The sequence below is a fragment of the Nipponia nippon genome, unplaced genomic scaffold, assembly GCF_047370975.1.
Source record: "Nipponia nippon isolate SJK-2023a ecotype South Korea unplaced genomic scaffold, ASM4737097v1 scaffold_1, whole genome shotgun sequence".
NCBI classification, from domain to species: Eukaryota; Metazoa; Chordata; class Aves; order Pelecaniformes; family Threskiornithidae; genus Nipponia; species Nipponia nippon.
Genome location: NW_028262290.1, coordinates 1,611,212 through 1,634,228, shown reverse-complemented (window position 1 = coordinate 1,634,228; position 23,017 = coordinate 1,611,212). Strand labels below are relative to the sequence as shown.

At 51.3% G+C, this 23,017-nt stretch overlaps 1 protein-coding gene across 5 annotated transcripts in view; it reads right to left on the bottom strand.

The window, feature by feature from the left end:
• The window catches only part of ZC3H3 (zinc finger CCCH-type containing 3), a 181,431-nt gene that overhangs the window by 17,097 nt on the left and 141,317 nt on the right, over positions 1-23,017 (bottom strand). For 3 of the 5 annotated variants that reach the window (XR_015700085.1, XM_087738096.1, XM_087737893.1), the window contains exons 8-9: positions 22,427-22,496; positions 16,582-16,713 (exon numbers count right to left, since the gene is read on the bottom strand). Coding sequence is in view for 4 of the 5 variants with exons in the window: in XM_087738096.1 (XP_087594222.1) it covers positions 16,582-16,713; positions 22,427-22,496 (202 nt within the window). In the remaining variant the exon portion in view is untranslated. Of the gene's footprint in view, positions 1-386; positions 530-16,581; positions 16,714-22,426; positions 22,497-23,017 lie in introns of all 5 variants that reach the window. The other 2 variants (XM_087737959.1, XM_087738025.1) reach the window with 2 other exon arrangements.

Here is a 23,017-nt window from a genome sequence, read left to right as displayed (position 1 = left end):
CTTTCCAAGTGCCGGATTTTACAGACCCAAACCACCAAACTCTTAACAGCAATGATCTGCCCCCAGGGTGGTGATGCTGGGAGGTCCCAAAGAGGTTAACCGGGCTGGAGAAGCTGGTTTTGGAGAGGACACAGGGTTTTCTTGCCCCAGACATGCCTGGGACTTGGGGAGGAGCAGGGAAGAGCAGCAACAAAGCACGTTCCTTTTAGGACTCATTTTGGGATCGCTGCCTGGAGCACCCTCCTAACGAAGGTGGCCCAAAGCTGAAGCTCAACCAACTCTGCCTGGGGCTTGGGAATGAGCTTGGCCAATGCTCTCCTGTCTGGGGAGACTTAGCGCGGCCACAGCACAGCATTGGCAAAATGACAGCATCGAGATGTTCACACCTGAAAGTGCTTCTGCGCTCCCAGCCCAACATTTTGGTGGCTCCCAGCAGCAACGTTCCCAGCCATCCACGCAGCCACCGCCTGTGCCGGTGGGAGGGAGGCATCGGCAGTGCTCCACAGCTTCCTCCGGACAAGGCCTTCTGCTGGGAAATGGCACTTTTTGTCAGCGGGAAAGGCACGAGAGATGCAGACAAGGCAGAGGAGACACCTTCAGGTGTGATTTCCAGCTGGGGGGCTGGGAACGTTGGCTGGGGAAGGGAGAAAGAACAGCCTTTCCCTAATCTCCAACTGTTCCCAACACCATGACAGCAACACCCAGCAAGCCAGAGAGCTCGTCCCAGTGCATCCCGAGGGATGGAGGATGGGAGCAGGTCCTGGAGCTCTGCTCAGCCCTGCAATGTCCAAGGGGACCTATTCCCACCCAGGATGCTCCCTCCCACCCCACCTGATGAGCCCACCTTGGCTCTCACAGGGCGACAGGCACCACACCACGACACCATGGCAAGACACATGGTGCAACGAAGGGTCCCCAACACCAGGATCCATTCGCCTGTTCACCTTCTCCACGAGCAAAGACACAGCCTACTTTTTCCCCATATGGGTCCTTCCACACTTGGATGCCCACGTTGCAAACGTCCTTGCTACAGGGTAGCACAAATGCTCAAATTTTGCACCGGTTTAGGGGAAAACAGGACAAATCCACGGGAAGAGAACCACAGTGAGGGTTTCAGCGTGATCATCCTCGCCTGTCTATAAAAATGCATCTCCCTGACGATGCGGGATGTAGGTGAGCTCCTGCCCTTTTAATGTAACTTGACTTTGGGGGCATGGGAGCAGCTCCCCACGCTGACCTTTGGGATGAAGTGGCAGCCCTGCTCAGCCGTGGCAGCTCTCTCCTCAAAAGGGCAGAAGTGTTCGGCAGCTCTGCTGCCCGGGGCTGATCGCTGAAGTCGGCAGCGGAGCAAGGAGCTTGTCTGCTGGAGGTTGAGGATGGCATTGGGCAGCAGGAGGTCTGGGGATCCAGACGGACACATGGACATTGGCTCGATGGGGGGAATGGCGCAGCGAGAGCACTGCTTTTCCACTGAAAATTCATTTTAAAACCCAGTTCCTATGACTTTCTCTCTCTATTTGAGGGATCTTCAACAGCAAATAAGTCTACAACCCAATGGGCGACCTGAAAGTAGAGTCATCTCTAAACAGTGCCCAGGCTCTGCTGTTACTCCAAAAGCCTATGTTTCATAGAATCATAGAATGGTTTGGGTTGGAAGCGACCTTCAAAGATCATCTAGTCCAACTCCCGCCATGGGCAAGGACATCTTTTATTGCATCAGGTTGCTCAAAGCCCTGTCCAACCTGGCCTTGAACACTTCCAGGGATGGAGCAGCCACAACCTCCCTGGGCAACATGGTCCAGTATCGCATCGTAAATTATTTCTTCCTTATGTCTAATCTAAATCTACCCTCTGTTAGTTTAAAACTGTCACCCCTTGTCCTGTCACTACAGGACTTGGTAAAAAGTTTCTCTCCATCTTTCTTACCAGCCCCCTTTAAGCACTGACAGGCCACAAGAAGGTCTCCCCGCAGCCTTCTCTTCCCCAGGCTGCACAACCCCAACTCTCCCAGCCTTTCTCCATAGCAGAGGGGTTCCAGCCCTCGGACCATTTCCGTGGCCTCCTCTGGCCCCGCTCCAACAGGTCCATGTCTGTCTGGTGCTGGGGACCCGCGAGCTGGAGGCAGGGCTGCAGGGGGGTCTGAGGACATCGGAGCAGAGGGGCAGAATCCCCTCCCTCGCCCTGCTGCCCACACTGCTCTGGATGCAGCCCAGGAGATGGTTTGCTCTCTTCCACCCATGGACTAGCATTGGAAAAGCATCACGAGAGACTAGAGCATCCCAGCCTCCTGCCTGTCCTGAGCTGGTAGGAACATTGATGCTTATTTTGGGTATGCCATTCAAGAGCAGGTATGGGAAAACCATCTCCTCCGGTGCAGAAAGCTCGGTTTAAGCAGCCATTCTCTTGCAAACCACCCAGAAAACACACGTTTGAATCAAGTAGAGGTTTGGGAGAACGGCTTTCACTTTTTCCCTACCTTTTTCCCAACTTGTGCTGGTCCAGACACCTCCACCTGCAGAGGGGATATGGCCCGGACCAAGAATAAATGCTTGGAAAAGGCAGTGACAGGACAGCTTTCAAGAGCAGTAATTTTTCCCAAAATATTAGCGAGTAGAAAAGCAAACTCCTCAACCTGATAATTGTTTTAAAAATAGGTGAAACAAAATTAGGGGAGAGGAAAAATAAAGGCACGGCCCATTAGGGATGGAAGGCTCGGATGAACATGGGGGCTGCCAGGCGATGGAGAGCTGGGGAGGTTGAAAGCCAAGTCGGCACGGGACCAGTTGAGACCACCTGCATGGACAAGACCTGAAAACCCTTGTGGTTTATCCTCTCATTCCCCTTTTCCCCACATGCTTTGCCCAAAGCCATTCTTTATTTGGATGGGCAGCGATGGATGATGATGCCTGCCCAGAAATTACACGGCTCCGTCGGCAAGGGATGGGTAGAGCTGTTGAGCCCGCTTTGCCGGGACAAGTGGATCTCAAGGAAAGCAAGAGCAAAACCTCAGGATTTCACGTTTCATGTGATATTAGGTAGCAAAACAGGGAGGGACGGACTCTCAGGCTGTACGATCACCTTTCTGATTGGCATCAACATGAAATAATTCCCATATCGCTCTTATAGCTGCGGCCAGCTCTAGTTCAACAACACCGATCTCACGTGACAGCAAGTTGGCCTGGTGGTACGTCAGATCTACTGCACGCTGGAAGGCTTCTAGTCCACCGCCACCTCCAGATCTCCATCCATGAGATGACGGTGACACCCTGCAAACCTCCTATTAATTACGAACCTGCCTTAAGTCGATTACTTCTAATTATTGGCAGGGTGGCAGCTCTTTAGAGCTTCTGCCCAAGGATGTGAGATCGGCTCTGGTGTAGCAGTTCCCAGCACAAAATGGACTTGGGAAGGGGAAGAGCAGGAAAAAAGAGCCCTGGCCTCAAAAAGCTGCACAGATGCATCACCCTCGCAGCCGGCGATGATGCCGCTATGCTGGGGAATGATGCTATTTGGGGGAAAAGCTGAGAAACACAGCACCCGAGGGACCGGTTACAAATCCCTGCCGGGGGACGGTGTCATGGTCCCAGCTGGGTGCCGGGACGGGGATGTGCCACTGCCCCAGCACAGACCTCTGAGCCCATCGTTGTACCAGACCACATTTATTGGCTCCATGGCAAAAAGATACTTAATAAAGAAAACAAACCGTGTGCGACTAATCCCAGGGCCGTGTCCTCGGCTCAAGTTTCTAATGGCTTTTCCACGCTGCTCCCAGCGCTCGGCCTTGCTTCCGTACCACCCCGTCCATCACCGCTGTTTCGGGACTGGGATGGTGAGGCTGGGATCGCCTCCCCACCAGGCTCGGTGGCTGGAAAAGCCCCTTCTGTTTATTTACGGCAGCTCTTCTGCTCCTGACCTGCATGCCAGAGCAAACATGCTGGGGCTGGGTTGCTGTACGGTGGTTTACTGCTCACCGCGTGTCAGTCGGGGTGAAGCCAAGCGGGGCTGCGGGGTGACGGGCACGACCTCGCGCTGGGGGCCATCCGATCCCTTCCACCTGTCGAGGTGGCTAATTATACCCCCACGGGACCCCCGCCAGCCCACAGGTTGGACCATAAAAAGAGAAAAAAGCCTCTGGTCCCTTCCAACAGAGACAACAGAAAAGCCACAGCACCCCTAAAAAGCCCTGGGGAAAAACCCCCCTGCCTGCATCGGGTGTTGAGGAGGATGCCATCATCCCACTGATGCTGTCCCCATCCCGGTCTCCCCGCTCCGGGGTTCCCCCCGCAGCCTGCGCAGAGGAGACAGGCAGCAGTGCCTGGCGCTGGGACGGTGCCCGGCTGGGAGCCCCCGCGGCCGGGACTCCTCCCTGGCTGCCAGGCAGCTCTGGGTGAAATTCAAGGTGCCACTAACGACCCACAAAGCCTTAAATGGCCCAGCGGGCCCCGACGCACATGAGGAGCGGGACGGGGACGAGGGGGTTTGCAGGGCACAACCTTCTTTAGCACGGACTTGGCTAAGAAGGAGGCAGCAACTGGTGCAAGGTCCCGGCTCAGTCTCGGGAATGACGTTAATTAACATTTTCCATGAACAAGCTTGGCAGGAGGCATTGGAGGGAGGGAGGAAGGTGAAGCTGGGTTACTGGGCCGATCAACAACCGCCCACTGACCTTACGGGGTAGGGATGAGAGGTCCCATCCAGCCCGGCATTCCCGGCTCCGCTCCACCAGCAGTTTGCCCAGGTTGAACTTCTCAAGTGTCTCTCACCCCCTGCTCGATCCCTCCTTTCCCAGCGCTGGGGGACAGCAGGTGACAAGGGACCAGCAGACAGACAAGAGATGGCAAAGTGCTGGAGCATTTTCTTGTCTCCTTGGACCCGCGTCCATCTCTCCGTTCGCCGTGATGGAAACGAGAGTCCAGCTCCTGCCTAGAAACCTCGAGTACTGCAGTGATAAAAGCACCAAGCAGACCTTTTGGGGAAGGGGAGCATTAAAAGCACGAGTTAATGCCCAAAATCCAAGTGCCTCAACTCAAGTGCTTTCTATTTTTTTAAAGCCCTCTCCACATCCACGCAGCTTCGCCGGAGCTGTTACAGGTAGCCCCATTGCCGAGCAGCAGGATTAACCGGTTGGATTGATGTCAGGCTGGTTTTATGTCCCTCTTACCCACCACGTCTCAGCACTAAGTGGCTGTTGGGAAGCTATCGCTGGAGGTGGCAGAGCTGTTTTCTAACGCCGCTCTGAACTGACAGCCAGTAAATAGCTTTTTTTGATGGCTTTTTTATAATTGGGTGCAGATGGAAGCAGCCTTAAAAAAAAATCCCAGCTCCCTGTCGTTAAAACCTGGAGGACAATACATCCGAACATCATCCAGGTTGTGGAATAACGATGGAGATATTTAGCCAACAAAATTATCCTAAAGGAATTTGCTCCAAAACACGTTTCTGCTCCCAAAACAGAGTTTGGTGCCCCAGCAAAATGCTTGCAGGGAAGCGATGACTTCTGGTGGCCTTCTCCAAATGCTTGCTGGGATTTGGGATCTATCAAATGCTCTCTAGGATCTACCGCAAAGCCGTGAACCCTCTCCCTTGGTATCTGCAGGCAATAAAACAGCATTTGAGCTAAAATACCTCCGGAGCTGGAGCAAGAATGGGACGGTGTTTCTAAAATCACCAGGAACATCATATTTAAGAGGCAAAATAGCTGGGAGGGATTGAAGAGGGCAAGGAAAAGCCTTGTCCCTGCAGCGTCCACTCCCCTGGCATGGTCCAGCCCGGACAGAAATGACCTAAGGGATGGGGCTCTCCTTCGCATCCCTTCTCCGCCACCTTAGAGCTTCTTCTAAATCACCGTCGACTGTTTCCTCTCATCTTGCTGCTCCTTGGTTTGAGGCTGTTACTCCTCTGTAATTGGAATTTCCCACGTAGCAAAATGATGTCAAAGAGCATTGCACCTCCCCAACGCGCAACACCTCCAGTTTTCAGCTCCGAGCAGGAGCAGAAGTACCATAATTGGGCATTTCCAATGATTTCTTTTTTTCTTTAAATGTATTGTCTCATTTGGGAATTGCTTCCCGCCTGTTTTGCTCCTCGCCCGCAGCTCCCTGCGGACTGGCAAGAGCTTTGCTTGGAGTCGCAGCGGGCAGAGGTTGGATTTTCCAGGCTTGGTTTCTGTCCGTGTCCTGAATCAGCCTGCGGGAGAGCCGCACAGCTCTGACAATGCTTGCGGACAGCATAAGCCAAACTATAAATAAAAGAAACAAGGCAAGCCAAGAGGACGGAGGAAGACCATCCAGCAACACTGAGCAACTCAGCCCTACTCCAACCCCAAAGCACCCAGGAGCAGTTGAGCCACCACAAAAGCAAAGCCACAGACATTGACTACAACTCTTTGGACGCAGCCATCCAGAAGGTGAATCCCCAACCTGGCATTCACCGCCGTGTGGCAATGTCTATGGTATTCAATCATTCCCTTCGCTGCTTTGTTGAGGAACTCTGTTTCCATCAGAGCCCCTGACAACCTCCTCCATCACGCCCCAAAGCTGCGACGGAGCCAGTTTCACGTGGGGAATCCATCGATGGTAATTACCAACCCCAAATCATCACCGTCGGGGATGGAGCAAGCCAGACACCTACTGAACATCCCCTACAGTGTCACCTGCATCAGGGATGACAGGGGCTCCACCACGTGCGTGATTTCAGGTGGCTCAGGGAAGGTGTCACCCACTGCTCGCGGGACACAGAGGTTGTCTGACAGCAGAGAACAGATGGGAACGAAGGGAGATTCCAGCATGGGAAGCAAAGACGAAATCTGCTCTTCTTTGCGTTCATCTGTACAGAAGTTCAAGTTGAAATCAAGAACTCTCTGCCTCATCAGTATATTCCCACTTTATAGCCGTGATTCAGCGACTGCTCTCCCCCGAACTTCCTAATTTTCATGTTTTGCGATGCACCTTCTTGTACAAAGATATTAAAGTTGCAAGAGAGAAAATCGCAGACCGGTATTTATCTAGGCACTATTATCAACTAGCCCAGGCTATTAAGCAGTTCAAGTTTGCCCTGATAAGCAACATCTTTAATGTAAGCATCTGAATGCTGTTGAAGATACTACAGTTAAATTAAAGTAGCAATAAGAACCCTCATTATGCCATTACAGAGTACGGTAAATAAGATGCAACTGGAAACCCACAAAGATTTCCGCAGCGATACACGGGTAGGACTGGGCACAGAAGAAACCTGATTAGTTTTAAACCTCCTCTGCAGGCTACGAAGTGTTTTCATTGGAAAGCTCCCGTCGCCAGTACCAAGATTTATCACTTTATCAGGAGCGCAGCCATCGTCACCCAGAGGAGATGCACAGGGACTCAACGTCCCCAGTGAGCCAACGGGATGCACCCAGGCAGATCTCAGCCTGCTCACATCCAGCCTGGCCACCATTCGTGATCTTACAAGCAGACTCATTACCAAGCCTATCCATTATTTTTTTTTTAAAAAAGATTTTACTTACTCATCAGTTTGGTGACTGAAGAGATGTGCTACACGTTATAGGAAAAAAACCCAAATCAAGCAGGCAACTCTAGCACCCAGAAAACATCTGTCAACCAGAGCCAAAATTAAAGATAAATGAAATGAAGTTGCTTCTGCAGTTGATTTTCATACAGCTGCAGTGGGCTATAAAAGAGCTATCAAAGGCAGTGCTCTCCATCAGCTATTTCTGAATGATGGAAGAAAGTAAGCCACAAATTCCCTATCGCAGAGAAGGGGCTGCCCCACTGCCCAGGAGTTATCTCCAGTGCCACCCAGCAAGCACTGAAAATCAGCAGGAAAGCTGAGGTCCACTCAGCACACCATGAACCTACAGCTAGAACTGGTGCATACGTGGCTACCGTCTACAGATATGCCTAAAATATCACTACAAACTCCTGGCAAACAGACCCAACACAATTTGGGTCAAAATGAAGGTGAGGGAGCCATGCCCAGGTAGCTCTCCATGCTCCAGCACCAGGAAAAAGGATGCCAATGCATCCACTTGGCAAACTCCTCTCCCCTTTCCTCCCGTGGGCATGTTGACATCCTACCTGAGAAAGCCCGGAGAGGGCTCGTAATCTCTAAAACCAGCCCCATGCAAAGCTTCATGCACACAATCAGCGTTTCCATAGCTAAGACCGAGCGTTTCTACCACCTGTCCTCCATCTGAGCCCAAAACAGCTGCGCGCGAGACGGAGATAAATTTAAATCTTAAATGGCTCTTTCCCTTGCGTGAGCGAGAAGGGGGAGGAGAAGCTGCTGAGATGCTTTAACGTGACACCTCCTCATCGTGCTCTCCCGCTGGAAGTGTATAAAATGGATCACCTCTTTAGAAGAAGCAATTTGCTGATGTCCAGACCTTAATGCCCAGCCTTCATGAACGCACATGGTTCAATCTGTTTGAGGTTTGATTCTTCTCATAGGAGCCGGAGTGAGTTTTATCCCTGGTGCAGGATGTGTTTGATGACAAGATGTTACGGAACAGGACGTCAGGGCTCAGCAAGCCCATCCCTATGTGGGTCATCTTTAAAAATTTCACCAAGATGGAAGAGAAAAGGGATATGTCTCTAAGCAGCAAAATCATGCAAGTCTTTTTCCTCTTCCTCTTCTCCACCCTTTGACCAGCTCACTCATTTTACTGATTTACAACTTTAATGAACATCCTCCCCCAGTTGCCTCCTAGGCAGCCCTTCATCGTCTTGAGAGGTCCATCACCATTTCCCCACAGCCCCTCTGCTCAGGTCTGGCCAGATCCCGCACACCTACAAGATCCTGTCCTTCCCTATCCAACGCCACAAGCGTGTCCCGCCACCACCAGCTCCCTCCGAATCAAAGGGGAGAGGAAATTGGAAGCAGTTGTGATAGGATCATAAAAGGAATAAGATGGAGGTACGGCCAAGATACAGAAAATTTGGGATGGCTCAAAGCTTAGCCTTCCCCGTATCCCTCGCCATGCTAATACTGAGAGGAGAGGTTTTATATTAAGACTTTTGCACTTCAAACAGGCCCCCTGGTAGCTGGGCATGGAGGAGCTTCTCAGCTTGATTGGGCCTAATTCAGCACAACAACATCATGGAGTTTGGAGATGAGCGCTTCAAGCCAGGAAATCTGCTCCTGCCGCAGCTGGGTATTTCCAGGCATCAGCCCTGGTGCGATTTGAAGGAAAAATCATCTGCATTTGAAACCTCTTAGTCAGTCCCAAACTAAAAGTGTGGGCCAAACAATCTGCACGTGAAGGAGCTTCTTAAGGTCTCACACAGTATCTGAAGGGCCTCCAGGAGAGGAGCAAACCTTCACTGGCCCACTGATGCGACACTGAAGACTCACGGGTACGAGGCTGCCACCCAGAAAACTGATCGGGAAGAAACTCAGCCCCAAAACATGGCTTCTCTCGATGCTAGCACACCTGGAGGAAAAGGGGAAGGCTGTTTGCAAAGTTGGGGTGATTCCCTTCACAACCCCCAACACATCCAAAACCTCTCCCAGATCCTCTCTGGCCACGGCCAGTACCAGTTTTAGAGGGACGAGATCAAGGAGCAGTCTGGGCCTTCAGGATTTCCACACCCCAGAAGATGTTTAGCAACCCTTGATGGACTTTTCATCCAGAGATTTGTCCACATCCTTCTCCTCTAAGGCAGAAGTTGGAGCTCTGAAATGGCAGCAGTGAGCATAGAGCAGCTCCCATCCCACCACTAGCCCAACCACAGCAGTGGGGACCTTGGGGAGAAGAAGCACAACTGATCACAACAGCAGGATGGAGAAGCAAGAAAATATTCTTAAAGGATTTATATGCAGCTTAATAATTCCCTCTGATTCTTACTATTGCTAGACTCAAGAAGCTTCTGCCATTAAGCACCTCCAAGCTTTTTGCTGTCACAAAGTCTCTCGATGCTGTTGGAAGAGGAGAGACAGTGTCCTTTACCTCCACACCATACGTGATGGGTACTGTGATAGCCATCAAGACCACCTGGGACAGAAGTCCGGGATGATCACCTGTCCTAGGAAAAAAGGCTGAGAGAGCTGGGGTTGAAGAAGCCTGGAGAAGAAGAGGCTCCAGGAGGACCTTATTGAGGTCTTTCAATATAGAAAGGGGACTTATGAGAAAGATGGAGAGAGACTTTAGCGACAGGACGAAAGGCAATGATTTTAAACTGAAAGAGGGTAGGCTTAGACTGGACATGAGGAACAAATTTGTTATGATTAGGATGGTGAGACACTGGCACAGGTTGCCCAGAGAAGCTGTGAATGCCCCATCATTGGAAGTGTTCAAGGTTAGGTTGGACAGGGCTTTGAGCAACCTGATCTAGTGGGAGATGTCCCTGCCCATGGCAGGGGGGTTGGACTAGAGGACCTTTAAAGGTCCCTTCCAATCCAAACCATTCTATCAATGTGGTGAAAGATGGAGGTGGAGTGTAATTACAGCGCTGGGAATCAGCCAGCAACTACCTGGATGAACGTGCATGGGTTCCTTGATGACTGCATATGCTCAACGAAAAGGCAAGCTGGCTGGGGGTCAACCTGGGACCAAAGGAGGGGGAAGACAGACCCAGGAAGACCAACATCGGATGGCTGTTGGCTGTGAGAAAAGAAAAATGCTGGTTTAGCCAGCAGGCAACAAAAAATGGCTGAGAACACGCAACATGAACAGCGTCAATCTTCACCTTTCTGTGATAACAGATTAAGGGGAACAAGGACCCCAGGTTGCCGCTCTCCATTGTGAACCGAGCACTAGATGATTAAGAGAAAACCCTAAAGACATTTAACTGTTAGCTGCTGCTAACACAGCTCATGTGGCTTTTCCTAATGAACTGTGTTAAATTTAACGTATCGGACACATGAAATAAGTTTATGGTGGGAACCTGTTCAACTTCCACCAGAAAAGGAGAAAATAACCAATCTAACACGTCATCAGACTAGAGAAACGCAAACGAGAACAAGGCGGCAGCTAAGAAAAAGTCCCCGCATTTGAATTTTCGACAGAAAAATCAAGCAGCTGCCACTGTGAAAAACACCACACTCCACCTGGGGGAGGAAAAGGATTTTTCCTAAGGAAGCGGCACTTCCTCGGGCAGGGCACGCTAACCAGACCTGCCCCCGCTAGCATGAGCGTTGCCGATATTTTATGTGGATAAGGTGCAAATCAGAGCTCTGGTGAAAGGCTGTTGGCCGAGCAACTCAGTAGGACTGAAAAGATGTATTTTAGGAGACCGATGAGCGGTTTCAGCGCAGGTCAAGCATGAGCATCCCTGCTGCGATGGCAGGTCCCCTGGTCAAGCGTCATCGGCAGCGACGGGGCTGGTCGTGCCGGTCGGGGTCCCCAGGAACGATGGGTTGCCAGCAAACACCGGAGCACACAACCCCCGCTTCCCCGTGATTTATTCCAGTACATCTCCCCGTGCGTTTTCACGGCAGCTTCGTTGTTTAATCTCACTGTGTCTTCCTGCTTAACAGTTCCCACGGGGGAACAATTTACCCACAGGCTTCAAGGCAGCTGATGGAAACAATATGAAGATAGGTATTTAATGCGGCACGCTCGCTAATGTACACCATGGGGGAAAAGCTTATTTAATACAAAACATTTTTACAGATGCAGCAGTTAGAGGGGAGCGGGCTGACTCGCTTGCCTTTGCTCTGACACGCTGCGAGGGCTGGAGGACGCCAGCACCAAACCTACCCCAGCCACGATTCTTACAAATACAGTTTATTCCCCAATAAGTCATGTTTTGTGTTTGTAAAGCAAATCTCAAGGCACCTGCTCCTTGGGGTCATCTAGGGATGTAATATAAGCGCTTGTCATAATTCCCAGGTCCATTTTTTCATTTTTTTTCATATTATTTCATATTATTTGGGTATTATTTCAGGAGCCAAGTGTGGGCACAGCAAGGAGAGCAGCTTGGCAGAGAAATCACCTCTCGGACAAGCCGAGCATCACTCCTCCAGGCTCGCTGGCCACACAGCCTGCTCATCACCACATCTCCTCTGGCTTCTCCCTAGCCCTGGGGGACATTCCACCATGGCTTCGCTTGCTGGTCCTACCTCATCCCTTGCACCCACCAGCCTCACCCCATCCTCTCCTAGTGAACCCACGCCCCAAGCCGAGATGCAGACACGAGGACCCGTATGGGAGGAGGGATGGGGAACCAGAGAGGAGCTTTTACCGTAGAGCAGCTCATTCAAACGTCTTCGGAAAACCCTGGGGAGCACCTGCAAGAGGCCTCATTTCTCCCTCTCTTCCCACTTCCCCCTTTGGGCTTCCTCCAGTGCAGGTGACCAGCCCAGAGGGACCAGCCTCACCCAGCGTGACCATTTCATGGTGCCAGAGAAGGTCAAGGAGCTCCACGCAAGGCATCAAGGAGATTTCCATGGTGGGCATTGCTTCATGGCTTTAGCTAAGACACGTATGACGTTGTGTTTAGAGATGATTCAGGCAGCAGAGCTATTTGGAGCCATATTTCACCGACTGCTTCACCAAGCTGAACTTGCAGGTCCCTCCACTCTCTTTAGGAAGCTGTAGGTCCGCATGAGCCCACACAGGGTGGAGAAACTTCCCAAGCCACAACCGAGGAAGCGGTGAGGATGGAGGTTCTGGCTCTTCTACCAGCTCCCTCCTGGAAACGATTAATACTGGGGGTAACGCTCCCTTAACGAAGGACGTGGTCATGCTCTCATACAGGAGCTGTCCCCTCTCCCCAAGGGTGGAAGGACCTTTACCCTCTACAGTCTACATTCCTGAAAAAGGAACTTGGGAATGCAAAATTAAAGCTTTCTCACTTATTCTGAGTTCCTGATGAAGCCAGAGCAGGCCGGTCCTGGCATTGTTTGTACAAAGAGCTCGCGCAGTCAGAGTTACGACAGTCAAAGGCCGATCAACTTGGCCTGCGCATCCTGCAAGACGTTCTAGAAAGCACTTAAGAGGTGACACTACCAACAACATGCCATAAATTATGGATAATAATGGACATTTTTTATGAAGGTCTGATAAAAATCAGAAATCCTGCTTCTTCAGGGGAGCACAAAGAGGAAAACACAACTGGGAGAAGAGCCCAATGTACCAATCCCAGCACAAAAGAAGCTCAATTCCTAATTACCGGCCATCCTCGTTGGCGTTTATCCTCTGAGGATGCTACGCCGGTGTCGCACACCTTTGCCGTCTGAGCCTTTTGTGGTTCAGACCACAGGCAGATGGCTCTCGCCGTTCCTCGGACAGGGAAAGGCAGAACGAGAGAAGATTTACTCCCGTCCTAAATTATTCAAAAGAAAAGGGACTGCGCATCTTTAACAAGCCATCGTTTTATGAAGCAAGGTTAACATTTTTACTTGATTCAGTAGAATATTATAAACTCTCCGGGGTCCATTTGAGGACTTTCTACTTTGAGCAAAGGCACGGACTCAGCACTTTTTATATTATTTAGAGAATAAAATTAACCCTTAATGGCCCAAGCTGGTATTTCTCCTCCCCAGTTAAATATGGCCCGCTCAGCAATTTCTCCCCATATATAATTACAGGCTGCTATCCATCATCTGTAGGAGAATGCTTTTCTGACACTCTAAAAGTGACACAGTAAGCACTTTTACTAATAGAATAAATATTCTAAATATCTCTTTTATATTTTCATTTAAATTGGAATATTTTAAAAATAATTGTAGGGACACTGCCTGCGTGGCTAGCGCTGTGCTGGAGGGAGGCGGCAGGATGCCGGTGTTTTCCTTCGGAGGAAATGTTTATCCTGCACGCGGTCCCCTCCACGCAGTGCCACAAGAAGTAATTAGGCACAGACTAATTTATTAGCGTTTCCCTCCACTCCTGCTGATGTCCTGCTTTCCTTCAAGCTTGCACTTTTGGCTTTTTTCCCCTTCCTTTTGCCTGTCTTTTGCTCCGTAGCGGTTTCTCCACGGGAAAGGATGGCTTTGCCTTGCAGAAGGCACCATCCGCTGTCGCATTTGAGTTCTGGGACAGGCTGGTGGCTTTGCACGATGATGCCACGGTGATGGGCGCTGAGCACCTACGGTTTCACTTGCTGGGTTGTACCTCTGCCAACGAGAGCTACAGGGATGGAGAAAAGGAGGAGAAGAGCCCTTTGGGGCTCCAGCCCAGAGCAGCACGTGGATCCAAGCACCTGGCTGCTCATCCCAGCAAATTCCCCGGGTGAAAAGCAGATGAAATCACGAGGGAGTTAGAAATCTCCAGGAGCCGCAAGTCTAAGCAAAACCGTGCTTAGGCAGACACTTATTCACGTGTTATCTATTAAATGCAATAAAATAATATCGTTCCATAGGCCCGCTGGGGCATATTTGGGATGGTGCCCTGCAATCTGGCAGACTCGAGGCGAACAAAATGATTGTTTCATTAGCGGTTCGTTTTTTCAGCAGAAGAGCCGATTTCAAGCAGGGCTTGCAAAGGTCCTCTTTGTGTTTTCAGTGTGGTACCTGGAGTCTCCAGCTCGAGGAGGAGGCTTTCACCGTTTCCTCCCGTTCGCTTGCTGTCGGCTCGTGGAAGCGGCTGAACCAAGCCAGGACACTGATGTAATGCTTTCTTCCATATCAAACGCGCCCTAGAGGTGACTAGCAAACTCCCCAGAGAGAAGAGGATGGCTCCCATCCTCCAGCTGGGTTCATAGAGATGGGCCAACGTTGCACAGCAAATCATAGAATCATAGAATCATCGACTGGTTTGGGTGGGAAGGGACCTTTGAAGCTCATCCAGTCCAACCCCCCTGCCATGGACAGGGACATCTTCAACCAGATCAGGTTGCTCACAGCCCCGTCCAACCTGGCCTTGAATGTGTCCAGGGATGGGGCATCTCCCACCTCTCTGGGCAACCTGGGCCAGTGTCTCACCACCCTCAGCATCAAAAATTTCTTCCTTAGATCTAGTGTGAATCTCCCCTCTTTTAGTTTAAAACCATCACCCCTTGTCCTATCACTCCAGGCACTATTAAAGTTTGTCCCCATCTTTCTTACCAGCCCCCTTTAAGCACTGACAGGCCACAAGAAGGTCTCCCCGCAGCCTTCTCTTCCCCAGGCTGCACAACCCCAACTCTCCCAGCCTTTCTCCATAGCAGAGGGGTTCCAGCCCTCGGACCATTTCCGTGGCCTCCTCTGGCCCCGCTCCAACAGGTCCATGTCTGTCTGGTGCTGGGGACCCGCGAGCTGGAGGCAGGGCTGCAGGGGGGGTCTCACCAGAGCAGAGTAGAGGGAGAGAATTACTTCCCTTGACCTGCTGGCCACAATGATCAAAGGATGAGCATGGTCAAAGGATGAGTAGAAATCCCACCGCATAACCCACCCCAGAAGAGAAAAGCCTGGTAGCTCTCAATTACAGCAGAAAAGCATCATCTCCATAAATCTGAGTCCACCTTTGCTTTATTCAAACCTGGTGGCAAATTGATGGGCTGCCCCTTCTGAACTACAACTGCCTGGGGACTCTGACGTGACAGCATCGTTGCTCTCGCAAGTTTGAGATGGCAGCTGGAGGAACCAAGTGAAGGTGGCCCATATCTTGTTCACGGGACCCAAAAGAAAACCACATGCTCTACTAACAACAGAGTGGTTCACACTTAGAGGCAAAAATATTATTAAATTTATGGAAAACAGCGAAGAGGAGTCAGGTAGGACGGTCACTTTGATTCCCAGGGGAACACCAGCACAGCCAACGCTCTCCCTTAGCCATGAAGCAAGGCAAGGTGAGATCCTGCAGCGTGGCTCCGCACCACCGAGGAACTGAACTTGCTGCCGCCTGCTTCTCCCGACACTTACAAAGAAGCAGGGAGCCATGAGATGTCAGATAAACCTCAAAATTTCATTTGTTTTGCAATTAACAGCCCTAAAATTCCTTTGGAAACCAGCAAGGGACAGCTGGCTCCAGGCCCCGCTCCAGGAAAGCTGCTCTCTCTCGAGCTCTGCGTGTTACGTAGCGTGCCGTAAGCTCACGGACGAGGTTGCAAGTCTACCCAGGGTGCACATAAAGTCCATGTAGGACTTCACTGCATTGATTTAAACCAGAGGGCCCCCAGGACCTGGAGGTGGGCTCCACGAAGGCCCCCAGGTACATAACTGGGCACAGCTTGAGGCTCAGGGCGGTCTTGCTGCTAAGACTGAGCCACAAGATCTAAGGCTCAAGTTTTAACCCGTCATGGAGCCAGCCTGTGAAATATGTGTTAACGTCTGTGTTTTTTCTATGTAAAACAGAGACTCATAAGCCTTTTCCTTCCCTTCTCATCTATTTAACTGAGCAATTTTCAGGGCAGGTGCTATCGGCTCGGGTACCGGACTCCGGTAACGTGGACATCCCGGGGAGGCTCTTCCCGGGGAAACACCAGCACAACATTTGCAAGCTGCAGCCTTTAATTTGTTTCCTTTTTTTTTCTGGCTGTAAGGCAACCCAGCCACTTTGCCCATAACCCTTTGGAAAGGCACAAGACTGCTGTTCATCACATCCAGGTGTTCAGCAGCTTCCAGCTCTACGACTCCCTTCGGTGCCGTAGCTCGCACGAAAAGCAGCTTGTGGCTTTGGCAAAGGCGCATCTGTCCCGGGATCCCGAGAGCTGGTCCCCTCTTTACCTTTTCTCCCATGGGGCAATAGCCTTTGAGGAAATCCTGGCACACTTCTGCCTTCCTGGACACATAGACGTGGCTGTACGGGCAGTTGCTGTTGCTGCAGATCCCCTTCAAGAAGTAGGAGCACACCGGCATCTGCAAGGGCAGAGGATGAGAAACCCGTTAGCGCTCCCCCCCTGACTCGTGATTAGGAACCATTCCAACACCCAGAACTGAAATAAAACCATGACATGTGTAAAATAAATATATGCCTTTTGCCAGCCACTGGTCCCAGAGGTATTTTTAGCTCTTCTATTGGTCTCCTGCAACGCAGCTCCCTGACATTACGTGGTCCCGGTGTATATATGCACAGGGGGCGAACACGCGTCCCTTAGCATCCTTCAGGATGCTGGAAAGAGGGCGGAAAGCATGAAACTGCCACCAGAAAGAAAACTGCCTCTGTATAGCACGGGGAAGGGATGGGGGAATCGTAATAAACCCTGCTATCATGGGGGCTTTGCTGCCACGGTGCACGTGGCAGGTTTATCTTCTGCCAACGCTCCCAACTAACCTTGCAGAGGAGAGAAGGGGCGGCTGCTCCCCCGGCTCCTCGCTCGCAAGAGGCACTAAGCCGAGCGCACCGTCGCATGGCCGAGGACCCAAACCACCCTTCCCAAGGGGTGATGCAGCGGCTGTGATGGGAACAGTGGCACAGGGCTTGTGCCCAGCCTGGCTGCCCTCTCTCATGGGGGGTTCTGGCCATCGCAAGGGCCAAAACAGCATCCTGGGGGTGCCCCCACTGTTTGGCTCTTCTGTGGGTATGGAGGTGGCTGGAGGATGCACAGCACGTGGTTAGATAAAGGCTCCAGAAGGTGGGTCCTGGCAAGGGGGAAAACAAGCGCTTGCTCCTCCGCAAGTATTTTTTGGGGGGGGTTGCATCACACCAAGGCATCAGCCTGCCACCCCCCAAGCGCCGTGAGCGATGCCTGTCCCTGTGTGCCGGACCAGGGGTGCTCCAGGAGGGAGGGAAAGGAGAAGGAGAGCCCGGGCTCCTGCCACGAGTGGTCGAGGAGGAGAGCGGTCAGATACACGGAGCAGAGCCCCGCTCCCGCATTCACCGCTCCCAAGCTTTTGCAGCACGACAGCCGACGGGGAAAAGCGAACGAGCGAGGATCCTCATCATCCTCAAACCACAAACTTCACCTTCTGCCAGCTGTTATAATTAAAAACAAATTACCAGCCTGCTGCGATATTTCAGCATCCTTAACTCACCGGCTACCGCAGGCAACTTCCCGACCCGACTCGGCAGCTGCCGGCGGGAACGCGCGCTTCCCGAAGCCGCCGCGATGATCCGGCTCCTCCTGCTCACTCCCTTGCTGCTCGCCCACACGCCAAATTTCCTTACGGCTCGGCGCAGTATCGATCCCTCCGTTCACCGGTAGCATCTCAGTCCCGCCGGTTCGAGCATCCCCAAACTAATATTTACAATTCTGCAATAACCACAGCCGAGGCTATCCGGAAAAATCCCTTTCCCTGAAGGGCGCATTAGGGTTTTAACTAAATTGGCTCACTTGAGGCAAAGAGAGAAATAGAGAGAAGGAGGGGGAAGCAGAGAAGAAAGAAAACAAAGGGTGCTTTAAAAGAGAAGAGTTTATTTTTAATTGTCTTTTAACTGCAGACATTAACATAAAGGACAGGGCTCTGGGGCTATCTTTTTTGGTGGTGGTGGTGTGACCGTAAATGATTCCCTTAATGTAGTTTTTGATATAGAGCCCAAATTAGCTCTAATAAAAATGGATAATAAAGGCAGCTCTTCTACAAAAATAAACTCCTCCTAGCTGTCAGGCCTGAGCCATTATCAAGAGGAAGCAGCACTCTCATTTCAATTAACCTTGTTTGCACCCCACTACGTCCACACAAATAACAATAACATTAATTCAAGGCACTGGTGCGGTGCGTCCGTATTAGACAGCTTTGACTATGTACACGCTTTGGAGCCAGCAGCTAATGAACCCGAAACTCAACGTGAATTTCCAAATTGCTCACAACAGAGTTTTGAAGCTCTATTAGGGAGAAAAATGCTGATTCTTTTCGAGTTCCTCAAGGGGAAAAGCTGTTGTAGCAGCAGCGGGCGGTTGCCCGAGTCCTAGCCTCTCGCTAACCTTCACTCACAAACCCATTCATTCAGATTTACCGGTTTCTCTCAATCACTGGGATGCGCCGGTGGCTCTGCCCCGTCGCGGAGAAATTCCCTGCGCATCCCTTTGACGGATGCTCCTCAGCCAAAGGCTCTGCCCTGCATCCCCTGTGGAGCAAAATTCCCCAACCGCCAGCTTTCCCTCTCCTCCAGGATCCTTTTTCCATTGCCGGAGGAATAGTTTGGTTTTTGAAAGCATCTGCAAAGCATCGTGCCCATCTGGAGCAGCCCTCCGCCCCGGAGAGCATCCTCTCCTTGGAGCAAAAGTTTTGCTGCTTAGGATGGGGAAAAGCTCCCCGCTGCTGCGACAGCTGAACCCACGCAGCTTTCCCAGGTAAAACAGAGGGATTGTCTCCATTTTTCAGTGGGGAAACTGAGGCACGAGATCGCCCCTAGGTTGAGCAAGAGGTTTTGTCCTCAAACCAATAGCTGAGCCCCCCCAAGCTTTTGGTTCTTCACCTCCTGGACCGGGCACGGGGCCCCATCCCCGGTGAATTCGCACCGAGGTTTGATACATGATGACAATAACCTGAAGCTCCTCCGATGAGGACTTTGTGGGGTTCTCCCTAGCCCCATAACCACAAAGTGAAATCAAGAGTCCCCATCAGCAAAATGGGGAAAGAAAATCATTTATCGCATTAAAGCCCCAACTCAAATAGCCAAAACCAAGCCGCCCCGCCAATCCCTCATCCCAGGAGCGGGTGGGATCTGCTCCAAAAAAACCCACGAGCGGGGGAAAACCGCTGCCTTCCTCTGCCGAGCGACTTCACCTGCCTCTCTCCGCCGCTGATAAATGAGGCTAACGCCACCTTTGCTAGTAATCACCCGGGTTAACAGGGAGCTACGGGAGCTGAAAAGCAAAGTCGCCTCTCGCTTTGGGTAGCAGCATCCCCGCAGCTATAAATCACCCTGAAACAGGCTTGAACTCCGCAGAGGAGGTTGTTTCTCTTCCAACCCGCGCTGACGACAAGGTGGTGAGCAGAGACCTCTGAACCGCCCTCGGGGTGCCTAATCCTGCAAAAAATAATCCTCCTTCCCCACGGAGCGCGACGTGCGCGGCCAGAAACACGTGCTCTGAAAGCATTTGTTTCTAAAGCACGTTCAGAGTGCTGGCACCTGCTTGCTTCGTTTCTAGGCTTGTTAATTGAACGACTCGGCTTGGGTTTAGATGATGCTTCGGTAGCGGCAAACTGCTAAGGAAGAAGGCGAGATGGGCAGAGGCCACCCACGCCCTGGGGGACCCCTCTCCAGGGATTCTGTCCCCAAAATGCCATCGGCAAACCAGCTCTTCCGCAAGAGACTTCAGCATGGCCACTACTTTTTAATTCAGTTTTATTACCACGATGATATTATCATTATTCTTCCCCAATTCCTAACTTGCGAGGTGCTGCTAAGGGGGAAAGGTGGAGTTTTCCATGCTGCAGCCATCATTCTCCATCTATCCACCCAAAACAGAGCCCAGAAGCCAAAAGCTTGAGGTTCTCCTTGAGGCACCGAGACACACCGGGGTTTCTGGAGGGGAAACTGAGGCCACATCTCCACCAGCAAATTAAACACCCCGAGGAATATTCCCAGGTACTGAGACCAGCTGGCTCAAACCCATCCACATCCAGCCCTCACATCTCTTGGTGCACAGGGCTGGGGCCAAAAATCCGACCACGACGGCTCCTTGGCCATCTCCAATTCCCAAGTCTCACCCAGGTTTTTGCCCTGGGATCAAAACCAAGCTCCAGCAGCTGCTGAAATACCATTTAACTCGCCGGCACAGATGTAACCCAATGGTCCCATGCAGTCTGGATGAGTATCAATGCTTCGGCTCGGAGGCGCAGGCACGGGGTTGCGTGATGACGTTAGCACTTGCGCATCACTTACTCGGGTGAAAAGAAGTCGCTGGCCCCACGTCCACTCAAAATCTGCATTAATTATAACAATTCTGGATACACCACCAGCCAGTCCCTTTGCAAAACTTTCTTCTTTCTTGGCTTCTGCATTTCTGAAGTCTAACTAGATGTTGTAGGGAGAAAAAAAACCCAAACCAGCTCTTTTTCCTTCTATCAATTCTCATCCCCATTCCTCCTTTGACGTGCCACGAGTCAGGGAGTACAGCTGTCCCCAGTCTATCTTCTCTATTTTATATACTCGTGATTAAGTGACTCTGAAGAGAGATACATGTAAAAAACATATGGTGCTTTGTGCCTCGTTCAGAGCGACTCTGCTCACCGCCAGGATAACTTATGAGCTCCCCACTGACAACGAACGTGCCTTAGGCAAACGGAGGGAAAGGGAGACAGGAAAACTGCATGCCCAAAGGCAAAGGCTGCTGGAAAAGGTCCTGTCCCAGATGCTGATGAGACCCAACGTCCCATGGGTTAAATCCTTTTACAGGTCAGTAATTGCACTGTAATTACCTACACAATGCTGTGGATGGGGAATGGAGGATGGCGATGCCCGAAGGGAGTGGGGAGAAGAAGGTGCTATAAGGACAATTCACAGGGAACGGGCTAAATAACCAAAGCTTGAGTAATTAAAAGCAGCGCTTCCAGATCCGGCACGGCTCAGGCGAGCTCCGGTCCCCGCCGTGCCCCAGGCACAGCTGTGAAAGCTTTGACAAAGCTGCTTTCGATAAATGACATGCCAGAAATACAGCCAAGGGGGGCTGCAGACTCATTGAGCGACACGATGAAGGACTGAGCCTTACGGGCTTCTCTGGGAAAAACGGTCCTCGTTCTCATCCCGCTTTTTGGCATCTCCAACCCGACAGCAGAGCCTTGACACCAGAGCCGATCACAAACCGATCCCCACGCAACGACACTGCGCCGGTTGGCATTTCAATACCCCGGTGGGATTAACCTTACTGCTGTTGTCTGGGTGATCCTTTGTCTGTAGCAGAGAAATGATCCTCCAAATCCCTCCAACAAAGCCAACATGTAAATACGCACTTGAAGCACAGCCCAGTTCAGCGAAGGACCCGCAGCTACACTTAACCTTCAGCACCGACTTCACCTCGGCTTCAACGCTTGAGGTCTCCAAAGCTACGTCCGACCGGAGATCCTAGCCACTGAACGGAGGTTAATCTGCTAAATCGTCAACTGATAATCACCAAAACAAAACCTAATTATTTTTCCACCTCGCTCTGTGTAATAAAACCGCAGAGCCCCAAATATACCAAGAAGGTTGAAAACGATGATGAACTCAAAAGCCGTTCTGCCAGCCGGTTTCACTGCCTAGCTTTTTAGAAAGGTTAATTTATACCTCCAACCTCTTGTATGTTAAAACATCCTCCTCCTCCGACCCCAGCATGGGGTGATTTAGAGGGAAGGGTTATCTTATGGAGGTAGCTAAGGATTAGACACACATAAAAGCTACTCCCATGCTCTGTCTCTCCGATCCCTGGAGTTTAAGCACTCCTTAACCCAACGCACGTTACCCAACACAGCCCCAGGTGCTCTGGTTTCCAATCCGCTGCTTAACGCGTTCATCTACCAATTCACCGCACCGGTTGAAGAAGCACACTCTGCTCTCACAACCCCATCATGAGCTTCAACAGCTTGGCAAGCAAACTACAAACGAACTCTGTTGGAAGCACTCAATGAAGTAGACTTCCCTACAACCACCAGCGTAGGTCCGCTCGCTCGTAGAGCCGCACCGCGCTCGTTGGGAAGCCATACCGACCTTGTCTTTGGACACCTTGTGGGAAAACGAACAGGTCCCGTCCGTCTTCTTGCACGTGCCACGGAGAAACCTGTAGATACACCAGAAGGACAGGGTTGAGCATGAGGTGGATCGCAAAACATGCGGTTTTAAACACCGAACATCTGCCTTGCCCCATTGCCACGTTTGCCCTGAGGTTGCGAATACACATGGCTGCTGCCGAGCTCGCTGTTAAATCCCATTTCACGCCCTAAATCAGTACAGGTCTTTCCTCTTAGAAGAGCAGCTGATGCTTCCCGATAGATTTTGCTCTTTCATCGTATTTGGCTGCTTATTAGTAGGCAGAGCAAGGCCTGTACCGTCAGATGTTGCTCCCAGAAGGAGAAAGGTCCTTCCTAGAGCCCTGATTACACCAGATGCTGGGTGAAGCACCAGGGGGACCTCCAGGTGTGAGCGGCCAACAACCAGGAGGAGCAGAGACAGGCACACAACAGAAACCAAGATCCCAAGGCACGTGAAGATGTTTGGACTCAGAAGTTTTCCTAGCAGGTACCAGCGTGACAGCAGATTAATAAAACAGACGTGTTATCATGGGAAGAGCGCTGGTCCAAA